This window comes from Aphanomyces invadans (assembly GCF_000520115.1).
Source record: "Aphanomyces invadans strain NJM9701 unplaced genomic scaffold supercont1.52, whole genome shotgun sequence".
NCBI classification, from domain to species: Eukaryota; Oomycota; class Saprolegniomycetes; order Saprolegniales; family Verrucalvaceae; genus Aphanomyces; species Aphanomyces invadans.
In genome coordinates, this window is record NW_008580197.1 from 272,637 (window position 1) to 289,351 (window position 16,715).

Below are 16,715 nucleotides of genomic sequence, written 5' to 3' on the forward strand. Positions count from 1 at the left end.
TTCACCAAAAATCAGATCATCGTACCTTCTTCGATGCATTGTCGAAAAGGCTGCGGCCTAGCGGATAGAATACGTGCTCGAAAATGACCACAGGCAAGTTTGGGGTAGTTGGTACGACAAGCCTGCACACACATGGAGGTTTCCGTGCTGTCATTCCAAAGTCCGCAAAGACTTATTGCACAGGTAAAGCCAGCAAGGCGGCTGCTCTCACAGAGAACGACGAAGCAGGAACCCAGGCTGCGGTGGTGGCACTTGTGCGTTTTCTCTAGCGATGAGCTGTTGCCACACATTGACGGTGTAATATCGACATGCACGAGGATTTCCCTTTGTAGACGACGGAATATTCCTGGTGTCGCTTTGAACAGTGTTCAAGGTGGCCTGACCGAAGAACATGTATGGAAGTGCATCGCAATTCTAACCTGTGGTAGTGCTGCGTCGCCTCAGAGTGTCATGACCGATGCGTGCCGCCACTTGGGTCTCTCAGAGGTGTGTACATTGTGAACGGATGGAGAAGTTTTCCTTTGACGTCCGCGTCACAAACGTAGGTCTCACCGCGGCCTTGTCGCTGAAAGCCGTTGATGCGTGATTGAGTGAACGGTACTTTATACCTCGACAATGTATGTACAGTATGTGGGCAAATGGGCGTGAACAGCATGCTCGGCATACTACAACAAAGAGCAAGTGAAGTGGCCGTGGAGACGGAATGCACGCCATGGTATTATGGATGGGCAATACTGCATCCCGCCGATAACGAGTACGCGATTGAACCTGTCAGGTAAGCTATGATAATTCCATCGGCGCTGATTTTGGTCAACTCGATGTCTTCGCAAAAGCAGACGAGCTCGACCAAAGCCGCACCGACCCCACGATCCACCACCACGACTTCGTTTAGGGCGTGAACTGGTGGGATTGCAGGTTCAAGCGACATTTACTTTCGGATGTTACTCTGGCGAGTTGCACACGTTGTCGGCTGCCACCAAGACGCTAAGCGCTTGCGAAGCAGGAAATGCAGGTTGTGGCGGTCGCCTAAGCAGGCCATCGTCGCAATCACAGTTTACAATGTTAGGGGAGCGGAAATCGCAAAGTGAACCGAATCCATTCGATCAAGTTGGGACGACCTGTCGTCGTTTGTTAGGTAGACATGTCGAACAATTTGAATGGGGGGGCATGAAGTCCAGCTACTCCGGTTGCTGCCATACCTCCTACACAACGTTCCCGTCTGACGAAATCTCGTTCGTTGGCCGTATACAGTGAAGGAGAGTGAATGGATATCATCAGGCCAAGCAAAAAGCAGACTTACCACGGCGAGTTCACCAACAAAACTACTTCACCAAGTGGTAAAATGCTATACTTCGCAATGCTCAAAACAGCTATTACTCAGGTACATCATGGGTTGCTATGGAGATTCTGTTTTGGCATTGCATGGGGTAGCAACCTGGCCAACGAGTGGGGAATTTTTCCATCTGAATGCAGGGACAAGGCGACTGACTACTTCTGGCGAGTGTGAAGCTAGTCCACAACGGACAGAGTCCATCCATGCCAAAATGATCAACCGTCAGGAGCAGCATGTTCTGTACATCGACGCCTTCAATGCGCGACACAGTTTATGCAATAACGAATCCGTTTTACGGAGTGGGCAACCGCAACGCACCGCGATCGACCTGGAAGATTTCGATCTGCTCATTTTCAAGAGCATGCCGTGCAGCAACGAGCGACGACATGCCCCCAGCGATCGTCTATTGGACGGACACTACTCCCGCCTACACTGGAAGATTGCAGTGGTCGTATGGGATTATTATCTGCTCCTAGCACGTTGGCGGCAGGCAGTCGGCTCCCTGGCGACCACGTGCAGGTGAATCCATGCATGCCAAGAGCATATTCAGTGCACCACGGCGCGCCAACTCCTCGAAAGAAGTACGTATAACTAATGGTGCGTTGTGCCATGCACGCGTCCTTTTTTCCCGCGCAGCATGAGGACTTCTTGCTTGAGCGCGTCGATTTCCCGCGACTGGAGCTTGACGAGCTCAACCAATTTCTTGCGCTCATGCATTTCCTTCTCCAACTGGGCGCCGTCGTCGACGAGCGTGTTGTTCACGTCGGCCTGGTTGAGTTCTTTTTCGAGGCCAAACTGGCGCTCGCTCAACATGGCAATCTCCGTGAGCAAGCGCGTGTTTTCTTCGGTGGCTTTCAGAATCTCCATCTTGAGCCGTTGCTGTTCGCCTGCCACCACCAGCGTCAACGTCGACTTGTATAACTATGCAAACACTGTACCCTTGGCGTCGGTCATTTGTTTTTCGCCATGCAGCTCCTTGCTGCGGACCTTGGACTTGAGCTCGTTCAAGTTGCCCGTGTCGCACGCTTTGTCCAACAACTCGATGTCGATGAGGCGGCCAAACTTGAGCAATTGCAGTTGGTTGCATTTTTCGTTGACTTCGTCGATGAGTTCGTGTTGGCGCGTTTTGTCACGCAGCAATTGGCTTTGCTGCTTGTGCAGGTCCCTAAACACTTGACGGAGCGACTTGTTTTCGTCTTGGAGGGTCACAATGCGGTGAGCAAGGCGGTCCACAACGCTGTGGTTGAACACGAGCGCGTTGTCTACTGTTTCGGGAAGGTATAGCGCGTTTGGGTCGGTCCCAGCAGCTTCTACAGGTCTGTGAGACTACGTGCGACACGCTGAAATCGTACCCGCGGTCGCGGCGTCCTTGGGCTGCAAACAACGCAGCTGGTGTTTGCTCAGCGCGACAATCACGTCCAATTCATTGAATCGCATTTGCTTTTCCGTTTGAAACGCTTGAATGTCTTGCTCCGTGGCCGTCAGCTCCTTGTCGATTTGACGTTGTTTCTGCAACGATCATGACATGGTGACGACGACGACGACGACGACGAGGCCCGACCTGGATTTGCCGATCGTTGGACCGCTTCAAGTCCTCGATCGCCTTGGAGATGTCGCTCATCGCGTCGTCGGTGTCCGCTTTCTTTTCCCGCAGTGCCAGCACCTTCTCGTACAGCGCCATGTCGCATCCGGTCGGGCACATCTCTTCTTCGTTCGAATCGTTGTCATCGTCATCGTCGTCGTCGTTGCTGTTGTACTCGTCGTCCGATTCTACGTGAGTGCACATTACATCCCAACGAACGGTCGTCGGCCGTACCGTCATCTTCGTCGTCAGCATCGTCCTCGCTCGACCGCTTCTTCTGCCGCTTCAAGCGCTTCTTGAAAATCTTTTGAAGCACGCCAAAACACGGATGCGAGAGCCCGACGAGCGAGACAAACTCGCCCTGGACCGTGCTTTCGTTGCGCTGCCACTCCTCCATGTCTTTTCGCTTGGACGCCAACTGGTCGCTGCAGTCGGTCAACTCGCGCACGACTTGGGCCTTGTCCGTTCTACACGCAAGATTTTGAATCTTGGCACGCGGTTGGAGTCGAATCCATCGACTTACTTGCACTTTTCCAGTTTCGACACGAGTAGGTTTTCTTTGCTTTCAAATTGCTCGAGCAGCACGAGCTCGCCGAGCCGGGTCATCAGCTTGATTTCGCCCTTTTTCAGCGCAATGTCGAGCTTGAGCTTCTCCCGGCGCAAGCGATAGATGGCGTCGTCAAACGTTTGCACGGCGTGCACAATCTTGGCACTCAGCGCGCGGCGTTGGCGCTGGAGTTCCATGCACTTGATGCGGGTTTCCTCGTCTTCCAGTGGGGACCGCTCGTACTGCGGTGGCGCTGGAGGGAGAGCAAGAACAGGGTGCACGCTGACGTGTGGAGACGACGCTTTTGTCGACCGGGCCTTGTCTCCAAGACTGAATTCGGCCGGTAGCGCCAGCGCAGCGGTGACTGTCCCCTTCTTTTCGTACTCGTCGATGTGGGCATCCAAGACACACTCGCGCTGCTCGGGCCATTCACGGAGGTCCATGTGTGGCTCAAACAAGGGCAGCGGTGGAGGCATGTGGGGGACGTTGTCAGACGAGGTGGCCGTGCTCCTGAAAGCAAAGACGGATGACATTCATCAAGAAAGGCAGAGCTGCACGACTCACAAGGCGGCAGATTCAGCGTCCAGAGCCTTGATCGCTGTGTTGTCGTCCTGGATTTGCTCCATCAAACGAAGCTTCAAGTCGCGCAGCTCAAGCAGCTTGGCGTTGAATGCCATCGCCACCTCGTACATTTTTTCCTCGAGCAGAGCCATTTGCTTTCGTTTTTTCATCGCGTTGACCTGCCCCGCAACAAAATGGCACGTCATTTTTCACGATCGGCCATGCCCACGTACGCGTTGATCTTCTGGAACAACGTAATTCGCACTCGTTTTGAGTTTGTAGTCTTCCATGTGGGTGCTCGCAAATGCAATCGCCGCCACGTCGCGCGGGTCGTCGGCTTCTTCCTTGGGCTTTTTGTCTAATCCAGACGCCATCAGGGGCTGAAAACCACCACGCACTGCATGACGTTCGATGATGGAACGTCATGGCGCAATCACTGGCATGCAAGCGTACGCTCCCAAGCCAGCGTTCTCGCCTTGCGCTCTGCTCGCATCTTTTTTCGATAGTCGAATCGATGCGACGATGCTTTTGCATCGTCGGCCGTCCCGTGGACGTCGCCGCGCACCATGGACTGCCGGCGCAGCTTCGACGGTTCTTCCGACAACCCGATGGGATCGTCGTCGGCAACTTCGGCCTTGGGTTTGTGAATAAAGTCGAGCACGGTCTGCTTTTCCGTCGTGAGTTTGGCGTTCTTTGCTTGCTCCTGGAGCTCGAGGTGGATCACGCGCAGACGTTCCTGCAATTCGTCGCCCATGCGAGTCGTCCGAAACGACTGGACATGGAGCCCATTTTGAAACCCATGCAACGTGATGAGCTCGACGGCCAAGTTGCCCACGTATTTGTTGCGCATCTTCTGGAGCAGCAGCTCGCTTTGCTCGTACGCATACGCCATTTCCTTGCGGACTTCGTCGCACTGTTTGTCGCCATTCGCCATGAGCATCGTCAAGTATTCAGGGTCAATATTCCACTGCCGATCATCCAAACGCGCTAGCTGCAGGCGGCGCGTGAGCAACCGATGGCCTTACAGGTCAGAACCCGACTGTACCGGTTCATTGCGCGCGTCCAGCTCTTGCAGTTTGGCAAACTGTTCGCGCATCTCAGCGATGATGCCTCGCGTTCTACAAGTTGTCACTGTGACGCCGCTTGACGCATCATGGCGCGGCCTGCCTGGCTTTCTTGGCCAAGGCGCTGTTGGCCCGGATGTCGGCTTCAAGCTTGAGCTTGGCATCTTGGATTGTATACGCTTCTTTATGCGTGATATCTGCGGCCTCTTTGACACGTGGCCGGTCGTCCGGCGCGTTCGGATCGACCGACACCGCCGTGATGCGGGGAAATGCCGTTGGTTCGCACGCCTCCAAGAGTCTACCGATGCCAGCGCGATGCATACACCATTCGAGTCGTCGACGAGCTCATGCTGCACCGCACCTGACAACGCCGTGGTGGGTCTCCGGGTCGACGATACGATACGATTCCATGAAAGCTACGTAGGCTTTGGCACCGACATACACGGGATTCGTCATGTAAACGCTCGCGACAGGCTCATCTGCCGCGCGCACGTCGTTCTGGGCTGCCATGCGGTCATGCGCAACTTGGTACGTCCGCTTCGCCTCGCTCAGGACAAAGTCGAACTGTTGGCTCAATCGTTCCGCCGCAAGATCGAGCTTGTCCCCAAGTTAGCTTGGTTGCAAACAGGGCCACGTGGCCCTTGTCTTACCTTGGCCGGATGGACGCGAACAATCGAAAGTTGTCCGTCAGACCCGCCCGACAGCACGACATTGTCATCGAACGACATGGCGACGCACGCCGTGCCATTTGTGCCCTGGGGGGACTCGAATTAGGCGACACGTGACTGACCAGCCATCAAGAATGGGATATCCGTACTTGGTCGTGAAGCTCCCATGTGAGCGCTCCATACGGCAGAGCCCGCGATCGGAGGTGCACTTTGCCGTTCACGTTGCCAGCAAGCACGTACTTTTTCGAGTGCGACAACGTCAACGTTTGAGCAGCGCCGAGCGCGTCGTCGGGATAGGCACCGAGCGGAAACGGCGAGCTCCAGTCGCATTTGTAGAGTGCCCCTGCATGGATGCCACCCACGCTGACCTACGTCGTGCGCCATGAGTCGAAAACAGGTTCAAGACAGGCCACCGCGATGGCCAGTCGCACGTACGAGGAAACAGTTGACAGACGAGCAGCAGTACATGGCCGCGAGCACTGGTGGACTCAATCCCAGGCCCACTTCGACTTCGCCAAACGAGATCGCGGTCGACACTGGCGTGGGGTTGTAACTTGTCGGCTTGACTGCATCCACCGACGAATCTAGGCGGCATCGCGCGTCAACAGGGCAGGGACAGAGCTTGCACGTGTACCTGACGCCAACGCGACGAGTTCCTCCGTGTTCAACTTGCGCACGCGGCGAAACACGAATGTCTTGGTCGGCAACTCCAATTCGTACGTGGCGCGCTCGGTGTCACTGACGGTTGGCATGTCGATCTCCCTGCACGTCGCACATGAATACCGTTCGACATGGCTAGTGGCCAGAAGTACCCGATCACGCCGTTTGCGCACGTCACCAAGAGCGCGGTCGAGTCCCAACGCCACGACAGGTGGCGCACGCATTCGTTGTCGGCAAACGTTTTGAACCCGACCGGCTCGTACTTGGACGCGCTAACGTAAACTAGTCCCAACGATCGAATCGAATCGGCAGTACCTCGACGCAAAGATGAAGAGCGTGTGGTCTTGGCTCGCCGTGACAAAGTATTTGCCATTCGGAGAGTACGCCATGCACGCAATCGGTTGACTGTGCGGCTTGATCACGTGGAGCCGTTGCCAGCTACATGTCATTGTCCCATCGGTGACGAACACGCGCGCATGCAGAAGTGGCCGTACGACGAGTGGCCGCAGTCCAAAACGCGAACGACACCGTCATGGAATGCCACGGCGACCGTGCGTCCGGTCGGGTCGTGCGACGTTGGCGCAAACGTCAACGCAGTGGCCGGTGCATTGAACCGCTGGGTGAACATGCACGCCGACGCCAGGTAATTCCAGCAGCGCACGGTGCCGTCACTGCCGCATGTAGCAGCAATGTGCTCGATGGGCGATGTGGCCAAGCCCGTGATCGCACCGGCATGGCCTTCCAACAAGTGCGTCACCTGGCAAGATATCATGACCTTGTCCAGGTCGTCCAAGTTCGTACTTGTTTCGTATCGAGGTCCAAGCGAAGCAGCATGCCGTTTCCATCTTGAATCAAGTAATGGTCGTGTCCGCGGATAACCCCGCGAATGTCTGCGACTGTCGTCGCATGGTGGGGACTCTTGACCGTGACGCAAAACTCGTCCTTGGGGATCACTTCTGCGACCGAGTCGTCTTCCTTGACATCCGCTTGGTCGATTTCGGGGAAATGCCACCACTTCATCATGCCATCGCTGCCTGTGTGGCGCGCGATGGTCTTTCCATGAGTGGTGCCACGGATTGATTGCGACATACCTGCGGTGAGAATTTGATTCCACTCGGGCTCGTACTGCACGACGTGAATCGGTCCCTTGTGCGCGCGTTGCCGATTGTACGTGACGATTTCGCACTTGATAAAGTTGCCTGCATACGGCGGCAACGTTTAGAGTCGCCGTGGCGGTCGAGAGCGTTGGAAGAATTGATGCACGCACCGTCCCAAAGCAACAGCGCGCCGCGTTCGGTGGAGCTTAGCACCTTCTTGTCCGGGAGAACGCAAAACGCTTCGATGTCGCTCAGCTCGGACTTGCCAAACTTGGCAATGTCGCCTTGTAATTTCAATCCCGTGAACGTCGACGCCATTTTCCAAAATCGAATGTGCCCCGTCCCGCTCGTGGTCAAGAACCCTCCGTCGTTTGGAGCGAATTGCACGTTGAAAACTTCTTGGCCAAACGCTTTGCATCGCAAGATCGTCTGTTCATCGCGCCAATTCCAGACGGTCAACAAGAAATCCGGTGACGCTCCGACGGATGCGAGTTTCGAGCCATCGTTGCTACGAGAGTCCATATCAGCGGCGTGGCCGGAATCGCATCCCCCACACCGGATTACCTGAAGCGCAGACTGCAGTAGGCGCGCTCGGTGCCATGACGCAGCACGCGAAACACCTTCAACGACGGGTAGACGTAGATGGCAATGGTTGGTTTGCTGCCTTTGTCGCCAACAGCAAAAAAGCCCTTGGACGGATGCACTGCAATCGCTCCGACGCCACCACCACACAGTCCGAACACGTACTTGGTTTTCATTGTGGGCACGTCTACGATGCGACAGTGAGTGGCCTCACACCCGACCACGATGTTCGAACCTATGAGCTGAGCAGTGTTTCCCGCCGACGTGAGGATGGTGCTGTCGTCCAGGTAATGCAAATTGTTGCGCTTCTTCGCTTCAAAGCCCCGCATGGCGGAAAACGCCACCAAGTCGCGCGACAGCTCCCCCTCGAGTTGAGGTCGGCATAATTCCTCGAGCGGGTAGAAGAAGTTCTCGTCCAGGACACGTGGCGCGGTCGCTGCACCGTCAGCGTCGTTACCTGGCATGTTGCTTCACGTGAACCGTGATGCCCCCTCGCCGCGACCTTTTGGTTGTGCCAGTTACGTGGCGCCGTTACAGTTTTCCCGTCAAATCTTATAAAGTCCACAAAGCACCGTCATGCACCCCCTCGCCGCTTCTCGGAGTCGCTTTCATCAAAGAACTGCCAGCGTTGTGGACACGTGCCACGCGATTGATTCCACGCACGAGGCCAGTGTTGACTCTGCCCCCTTTGTCATGTCGTTGAGCTCGCGATGCCAGTCCAAGTTGACACATTGTACGGGGATAGTTTGATGCGACAAGAGCACTCGACTAGAGTCCATGTCATCGTGTTGTCGGCAGCGATGGATGCCGTTGTATCCTGCTCGCGAATCCACACGCGAAGCATTCGCGAGCAGGTGCACGCAACTGGCATTGCTTTGCACAAATGCGACCGCAAGCAAGGGCATGACCCCGTTTTCCCATGCATCATAACCGAGTATCGACAAACGACATCAAATCCGACGGTTCACCGGGACATCGTTGAGAACTCGCGAATGTTACTCGGAAATGGCTTGAATTACTACGACTTGTCGATGGGGTTCCGTGGTATGAGAACTGCTGGACCATCCCTGGCCGAGGGGATCCACTCGGGTTCGACGATGCCGTGCTAAAAAGTTGAACAGCTTGATAAACTCCTGCAGTCGTCGGGCTGGATCTCTTCCGAGCGATCGGCTGCGGCCATATTCGCTCGCACGATTCGTTGCAACATCTAGAGCTGCACCTTCGCCGCTCCCGCCGCTGCCTACATGACTATCGTGATGCAATGCTCCAACGACAGCTGGCCGAGCGAGAAGTGAAGTTTGAAAATTCGGCCGAAATACTTGAAAAAATTCCCAATTGTTTTCACGTAATCCCATCCTAGAATCGGTTTGGTTCAATTCCGTCAGCGCGATCCAACAACGATGGACATCACGGATGGCATCGTGTGCGTGACAAAGCTGACCGAGCTCCCGTGGCGGTTGGACTACACCATCGAGAACACAACTGCGCACGCGTACGAAGTCGACCTGGACTTTGCGGGATCGTCCAATTTGGTGGTGGTCCGCGAAGACTCGCTTGTGTTCCGCGGATCGCTGCGACCGTATGCAAGAGTTACGACGGCGATTGTACGAGTGCATCCGGCGGAACGGTGTGCAGTATGCGTCAACTACTACGTCCGTCGAATCGAAGAAGCGGCAGTGGATAGTCTTGATGACTCTGCTCTTGATCAAGCAGGGACTGCCACCGACGATGCCTGTATTGACGCATTCTTTCACGATCCGACGTTTCCACCGACTCCAACATGCCTTGGCGAACTCGGGGGCGCTCCGGCTACGAAACGACTTGTACCTACCTTGACATGGACGCACCTCTCGTCTCTGTACCCTTCTTCATGGACCATCTTTCCTCGATCACCCACGATACCCACCTCCACTCTCTGCGGCGGCGATCCCACTTTGGTATCCGCTGACACAAGAAGCGCGTTACAGTTCATCGGCAGTCGGCCCAGCTTTCTAACGGCCTTGTTTTCTCAAACAAATGGCGTCAACGGCCACGACCATCGCTATGTTGTGTGCTTACATCACGATGGCAAACCGGTGCGGGTGACGGTGGACGGATATGTGCCGTGCTTTGGTCAGACCGGCGGCCCTGTCTTGATGAAGTGCATCTCGGGGCATCTTTGGCCATTGTTACTCCACAAAGCACTGGCGAAACTCTATGGCGGGTATGTGCCAATGTTTCAAGTGTCTGCACTTCAGCTCCTCGAAGACATTTTTGGCTATCCAAGGTACTCCGAATATGGGTCCATCCTCTTGCATTAAACTCGCAGCAGTGTGGACGTCTGTGCCGTTGGAGCTCGTGCCACGACAATCGCCGCCGTGGCCAACTTGCTTCGACAAGGCCATTTGGTCGGTGTGACTGTTTCAGCATCCAGCGGTAGTCGGCATGGCCTACTTGTGAATGCCAACCCCTCGACTGGTCTAACGATTCGAAGCTACCCCGCCGACCAAGCGCTCCGTTCAGACATCATCACGTACGGACACATGTCTCTTGCCAGTGGAATCATCCCCCGTCCCCAGTGTTCCTGACCAAGAGCTGCATCGGCGACCATGATTTGACTGTGACTCGAACGAAATTTGCGTAGGACGGTTGCCCTTCAGGATATTCCGAGTGCACTGCGCGCGTGGTGGTGTTTTCCTCAGCTGTCGCGTCCACAACAAGTCGTTCGACGGTGTTTTGTTGTCGACGCCACGGCATGCACAAGTGCGTCGGCAGCCATGTTTGCATGGAGTATTCCGTCTCCATGCACCGTCATGGTGAGCGCGACGTACGACCAGCACGTCCATGACGCGGGGATATCCATCTTGCACGTGTCGCCTTCGAACCACTTGACCCCCGTCAAGGCTACCTCCACAAAGCAAGGAATTCGTGCACGATCTTGCAGTGTGCGTCTTCTGGATGGGATGTTTGTCCATACGGTCATGGGTAGATTGTGTTGTCGGTGGAACCGGGCGAGTACGTCATGGCGCTCAAGCCAGTACGGTGGTCGACATTGGAATCGCCAACACGAAATCGCATGGACCGAATGTTTGACATGCTGGATGCGGACGTGGACGATCGGTTGAGTTTGCAAGACTTGGAACGGTTCATGACGGTACGGATGACGACCGTGAGTGTACAGTTTGTCCATCGATGTTTTCAGCCTGTGTTGGGATGCTGGAGCTCTTTCGTGAATATCGTGGTTGGATTGATAGTTGGTAGGTGTACGAGGACGGGTTGCCGCTCTCGACGCGATCGTTTGCATGGCTCATGGAGCAATTTGATTCGGACGGCATTGGGCTGACTCGAAAAGGCCTGGGCGACTTGTACACGGCCAACCAACTCGACACGTGGCTCGATCGTGAAAAGGCGGTCTGGGATGAACCGTCGATTCCGTGCATGGTGAATTTTCAGTGCACTTGCATGGTATGCAAGAGCATCATCCCTGATCCGATTTCGACATGGTTGCAATCGTAGGAGGACGTCGTATTTGTGCAAGTGGACCACCGATGACATCGTCATGGACGAGGCGGTCGCACGACGCTGTACGTGAAATTGACGTCTAGATGGCCACCCACTGTCGTTTGTTTTCAACGGTGCGCCTTGTACACGGCTCAGAATTCTTGTGTGTTGTGCGAGTGTGTGCAGGATTAAAGTAGCTTTTCGTCAGCATCCACGACCGCCCCTTGGCGCGGACAACGCGCTTGGCGTGGTCGTCCCATGAAGTTGTTACTTGAACCGTCAGTCGTACGTGTTTGGACATATCACATGCAAGCGCTTTCGATTGCCAATAGCGCACTGCAGTGGCAGCAAACGAACGATTAACTCGGCCTCGCCATGTTCGTGCGGGAGGTACAATATTATCCCAGGGAGAAATCGCTCGGTCCATGCTACTTGCGCAGTTTGGAATCCAAGGTCAGAGTCACTGGGCCATCGCCAACCTAGTTGACATCTTTCACACAACACTCTTGTCGCCATGCAACGTACGATAGAGACTTCCATGTACGCTCCAAACACGCCTTCCTGAATCTTCTCGGGGCTTGGATGGGCAGCACGCATCCGTGTCACGAAGTTGTCGAACAAGGCTTTTGCTGGCTCTGGAGACACTTTTTGCATCTGTCAGTATGCTGATTGCTTTGCTACATGAGAAAGGGGCTCATCGTGGCGTACTGGCGAGGTGGAAGTCTGGTTTGTTGCCGGCGAGGTATCCATGGAGTGTGAACTGACTCACGAGCAACACCTGGAAATTGTTTTGGAGCGCCGATGTCGTCCAAGGTTTTCCTTCTTCGTTGGGCCACAACCGAGAGTTCTACAACGTCGTGGACATCGCGAGGTTTTCAAGCAGAGGAGGTCGTGTGACGATCTCACCAGAATTCTCCGGCAGCACCATTCAGCGTCGTCTTCTGTGTCATCCCGACCAATGCCAACAAGGCACACTAACCCCCTGCCGATCGAGCCTACGACCTGCTCCTCCACTCGGACGCACCCGCTTGTTACGCGCTGCACGACCACCTTCATGTCGTGCCGCCTTTCGTGTTGAAAAGACGATGCCGATTACAAAACCTTTGCAAATGAATAATATTCAAAACGACAGGTCTCAAGTATCAGAAGTTTCTCCTCCGGTTGGCACAGTGCGCGAAATAATTATATGACATCTTCAGTTTATCGCGATTAATATTAAATAAAAAATACATCAAGACTTGGAATTGTTTCCCATGAAGGGTATACCTCCAAGTGCAATTGCTACAGTACAATACAGCCGACGAGGTTGAATTTGCAACATTTATGCACTGACACCACACGGCAATCTCTCTTTTACGACGTAGGGCATGGTCAGATCAAAGCAATTGTCAGCGCATCTCCACAAAGCCAAAATTTTCATGTGCGTGTGAACCTGGGGTGGTAAAAACCCAATTTTTTTCGCCTGACAAATCGGGTTTAACGTTGAATCATTAAAAACCGATTCCAGGGAATTAAAACCATGGCTTTATTCCGGGTAATTTTAGTCGAGGCTGGCATGTCCGGAATTACTCTCGCTGGTGTAGTTGTCGCTCGGACAAGTGTAGAACGCACTCATTTTGCTCTTGATGAGCACGAGCTTCTCAACAGTCTTGGCGCTCAGGAAGTTCCTCAACTTGGAATGGATGAAGCCCATCGTTTAGATGTTTCGCTCGGGCGCTGCACTAGTCGTCGCCATACTAAAGTGAAGGATCACGACGATTTGCAAATCTCCCCAGTGACATCCATCAGTCTGCCAGTACTGCAACACGGCCTTCGGTCCCTTGGACAGCATCTGGTAATGGAAGGAGTTCGCCTCACAACGATGTCGGACATGATCACAAGTGCCATGGAAACTTCCAATTAATTGCCCACCTCTCAATTAAAACCCGATTTTCCGAATAAAACCCGATTTTGTTCGACCTCAGATAATCGGGTTTTATATTAAAACCAAAAAAACACGATTGCAAAAAAACAGGGTCTGCGACCCACAGACACATTCCTGACATAAAGAGGGTGGGTTGACCACGTACTTAATCGGGCAATGTGACGGAGGAATGTCTTCCGGAGCACAAGACAAACGGGCCAGGCAATGGTTGATGTGGTTTTCGCCTTGAACGAAACGGTGGGTTCCCAAACGTGCGAGGGATATGCGATCACATCGCGCACAGCTCATACTTTCGCTGGGTTGAGGATTTCTGCAACCCAGTAGGAATAACTCTGTCGCTGACCATATAGCCGTGGTCAGTCCACAGCACTTGTTAACATTGGACTTTAATCGAGGTAACACTCAAGTTTTCCGGGACGTTTTCTCTGTGAAACAAGCGCAACCTTTGACAGGTTTCGTATAAAACGTCCCAGCATGAAGTATGTGTGGTACATATGTTCCAAGAATATTAGACCTTAAACCCAGTGACTGTGTTTCGAAATGAATGAAAGGAGAGGGTTCTGTGAAGCACTTTGGCGCTATTGAGTGCCTAAGTTTGGTGCTCATTGAGTTGATTTGTTTTTGTAAAGAACATGTATTGACATGATGCAATGGGTATTTCTCACGTTCGTCCAACGAGTGGAAATATTTCTACGATCGTCCAAGTTGAACGCTCACGAGTTATTTTTATTCCATATCGTCCACCGCGGCATGATTGGCTAAATGTCTCACGAGTTGGAAGTAAATCCCAGGTGGGTTTTAGTCCTCACGTTTCCAGAATTTCAGCGGCCCCCAGCAACCCCGACCGTCCCAGCTGTCCACGACGCCATACCGAGCGCGACAGCCACCGAGAGGTATGACTCTGCGACTTTCGATCTATACTCATGTACATATGGTCCTTCATGCTAGGCATGCGGCATCTGTAGCCCACGCGACCCCCTTCCCGACCGCCGCAGGCCTCCCCCGATCACCAACGTCGAGCGCCGCCGCGATTGACTACGCCACCGAAGTGAGCCGATGGCACCCATTCAAGGTAACGTAGTGAATCAGTCATCGGCCGGTGTAGCAGTGATCGGCCGCTTTGCCTTGACGAATCATAATACAAATATTCATCTATTGGTCAAAATTCAGACCTCCAACAAAGAATTCCTTCAGTAATGAATTGGGGGGAAATATATCCACTTCAAGAGGTGCTCATCTTTGATTTGCAAAATGGCGCCAAAGACGACGTACTCTGCCGAGGACATGGCCACAGCAGTGCAGCAGGTCATAGACAAGGTCGACACTTCAATAAACATTTCGATCGGATTTGGCATCCCTATTCGTACACTGCGCAAGCATGTTAAAGCGTTCAAAATCGGAGGCAGCCCTCAAGACCAACGTCGAATGGGCCCAGCCACGATCATACCAAAGTCATTCGAAGATGACCTTGCGACATGGATAGTAGCCATGGAGGCTGATGGTCACGCCGTCAACTGCACGCAAGTTCTTGGGAGGGCGAAACACATTGCAAAGGTCGTTCACGACAGAGATCTCAATCTCACTCGGGGTTGGTACTACCGCTTCCTGTCACGCCACCCACAACTTGCAACAAAAAAAGCCGCCGTGTTGTCGTCAGCAAGGTCATCCATCACTCCGACCTCGGTCGCCGACTTCTTCCATCAATTGGTGCACGCCTTGTCAATGGTGTCCATGGACCCAACAAGAGTCTTTAACATGGACGAGACGAGCTTTTCCCCTGGGAAGACTACTCCTGTAGTGGTGGCCCGCAAGACAACAAAACGGGCCATCGTGACTGAGGCTTCCATGTCCTCTCACATCACCATCGTCGCTTGCGTTGGTGCCGACGGGACCAAAATACCTCCTCTGTTTGTGTTGCCTGGGGATCGAGTTTCAACTGAAGTTTGCGAGAGTCTCAAAATTCCTGGAGCTGCCGTGACCACCTCCAAGAAGGGTTGGACCAACTCGTATATCTGCCGCAAGTGGCTCAGCATGCTCCACGATTCAATACCTGCCTCAGTTGCACGACCCATTCTGTTGATTGTCGATGGATGCTCGTCCCACTACTCTGACCACATTGTTGTGGAGTGCCAGCGCCTTGGCATTCTGCTGCAGTTCCTTCCTGCAAACTCGACGCACCTCTTTCAGCCGCTGGATGTGGCTGTGTTTCGCCCCTTCAAGAGGTCTGTACGATCGCTCATTGCTGATGATATGTGGCACGAGGTTGCAACTTCCGTTAGCAAGCAGAAGGCCATATCCATCGCGTGTGATGTTTGGGATTCCTCAACAAAGCCCTCTACGATCGTGTCGGGATTTCAAGCCACCGGTTTATGTCCTCCCTCTCTGGACGCTATGATGTATCGACTTTCGCTTTTTCAACCTCCTCCAATGCAAGAAGACCATGTCCATGAGCTCTGGCTTTCTCGTCAATCAGACATCCGAAGCAAGGTTCTTTTGCTCCCACCCAAGAAGAAGATGAAGGCCAAACGGAAGACTTTGACGGTGAGCGGCATGTTCATTACAGCAGAGTACCATGGATTGCTCCAAGCGCAAGCCGAGGAAGCCAAAATGAAGAAAAATGAGCAATCCAATGAAGCGAAGTCGAAGAAGCAGGTCAAACCAACTTTGTTGCCAAAAAAGAGGCCAATTGAATCTGTAGTTGTGTAGAAGAACATGATGTTTTTGTTTGATTTCTGTATAGCATACAAAAAGTGGAATCTGGGTGTGGCGTCATCACCAAGGAGAACGATCATCCTTATAGCGTGTCAAAGCATGACTACATCAACTGATGCAATTTCCTACCCCAAATGTACATCTATTGGTGGGCCCATAATAATGTTCCGTACTCCGGCGATGTCCAATGAGATCAGTGGAAATCGCGCGGTACCGGTCTTCACATTGTCCTGGGGTTCAATCCCCTGCTAGGACAATACTTTTCCCAAGATCCAAACCTGCAAGCACTTGTACCTTCTAAAAATAGATAATTCTTTAATAATTTATATTTCGGAGGCCTCACTTGAGTTGAATTATCGAAAAAAAGTATACAAACTTCAAGTAAAAAAGCGGTCTATGACTGATACACATCGAAAACGCACTCGAATAAAAAATTACTCTCCTTCGGGAACTTCCTGAATTGATAATTGCGTCTTAGCATTGAAAAGCCCTTGATTTTCCGCAC

At 53.3% G+C, this 16,715-nt stretch overlaps 3 protein-coding genes across 5 annotated transcripts; 1 reads left to right on the forward strand and 2 right to left on the reverse strand.

The window, feature by feature from the left end:
- Positions 1-1,766: 1,766 nt before the first annotated feature.
- Positions 1,767-8,601, reverse strand: H310_13525 (hypothetical protein). The gene is made up of 24 exons (XM_008881072.1): positions 8,330-8,601; positions 8,077-8,281; positions 7,683-8,020; positions 7,507-7,614; positions 7,217-7,449; positions 6,910-7,172; positions 6,731-6,853; positions 6,568-6,687; positions 6,390-6,517; positions 6,191-6,339; positions 5,905-6,123; positions 5,738-5,842; positions 5,449-5,684; positions 5,191-5,385; positions 5,069-5,141; positions 4,477-5,014; positions 4,257-4,381; positions 4,027-4,202; positions 3,439-3,972; positions 3,150-3,382; positions 2,895-3,103; positions 2,686-2,842; positions 2,272-2,643; positions 1,767-2,220 (listed from the first exon to the last, which is right to left on the reverse strand). Exons 1-24 carry the CDS (start codon positions 8,556-8,558, stop codon positions 1,925-1,927), a joined length of 5,364 nt encoding a protein of 1,787 aa, XP_008879294.1. The 5' UTR covers positions 8,559-8,601; the 3' UTR covers positions 1,767-1,924.
- An 864-nt stretch (positions 8,602-9,465) lies between these two features.
- H310_13526 (hypothetical protein) lies at positions 9,466-11,982 on the forward strand. Of its 3 annotated transcripts, none has more exons than XM_008881075.1 (6): positions 9,466-10,360; positions 10,406-10,606; positions 10,718-11,016; positions 11,063-11,227; positions 11,335-11,538; positions 11,590-11,982. In XM_008881075.1, the coding sequence occupies exons 1-4, from the start codon at positions 9,495-9,497 to the stop codon at positions 11,164-11,166; spliced, it is 1,470 nt and encodes a 489-aa protein (XP_008879297.1). In that variant the 5' UTR covers positions 9,466-9,494; the 3' UTR covers positions 11,167-11,227; positions 11,335-11,538; positions 11,590-11,982. The 3 variants fall into 3 exon arrangements, with proteins under 3 accessions (XP_008879297.1, XP_008879295.1, XP_008879296.1); XM_008881073.1 differs by having other exon boundaries at positions 10,718-11,018; positions 11,590-11,849; XM_008881074.1 differs by having other exon boundaries at positions 10,718-11,227.
- Positions 11,983-12,002: 20 nt separating this feature from the next.
- H310_13527 (D-tyrosyl-tRNA(Tyr) deacylase) lies at positions 12,003-12,630 on the reverse strand (the record flags this gene model as incomplete). The annotated part of the gene is made up of 4 exons (XM_008881076.1): positions 12,003-12,053; positions 12,100-12,218; positions 12,283-12,421; positions 12,481-12,630. 4 exons carry the CDS (start codon positions 12,628-12,630, stop codon positions 12,003-12,005), a joined length of 459 nt encoding a protein of 152 aa, XP_008879298.1.
- Positions 12,631-16,715: the final 4,085 nt, after the last annotated feature.

Bases quoted from the DNA above. Each gene is read 5' to 3' on its own strand.
- H310_13525 (XM_008881072.1), bottom strand. From the start codon at position 8,558: ATGCCAGGTAACGACGCTGACGGTGCAGCGACCGCGCCACGTGTCCTG. The intron at 7,615-7,682 runs GTGCGTGCATCA...CGCCGTATGCAG, and splicing joins CGCGCTGTTGCTTTGGGACG to GCAACTTTATCAAGTGCGAA. The intron at 4,203-4,256 runs GTACGTGGGCAT...GTTGCGGGGCAG, and splicing joins TTGTTCCAGAAGATCAACGC to GTCAACGCGATGAAAAAACG.
- H310_13526 (XM_008881073.1), top strand. From the start codon at position 9,495: ATGGACATCACGGATGGCATCGTGTGCGTGACAAAGCTGACCGAGCTC. The intron at 10,361-10,405 runs GTACTCCGAATA...AACTCGCAGCAG, and splicing joins GACATTTTTGGCTATCCAAG to TGTGGACGTCTGTGCCGTTG. The intron at 11,019-11,062 runs GTGCGTCTTCTG...GGTCATGGGTAG, and splicing joins TTCGTGCACGATCTTGCAGT to ATTGTGTTGTCGGTGGAACC.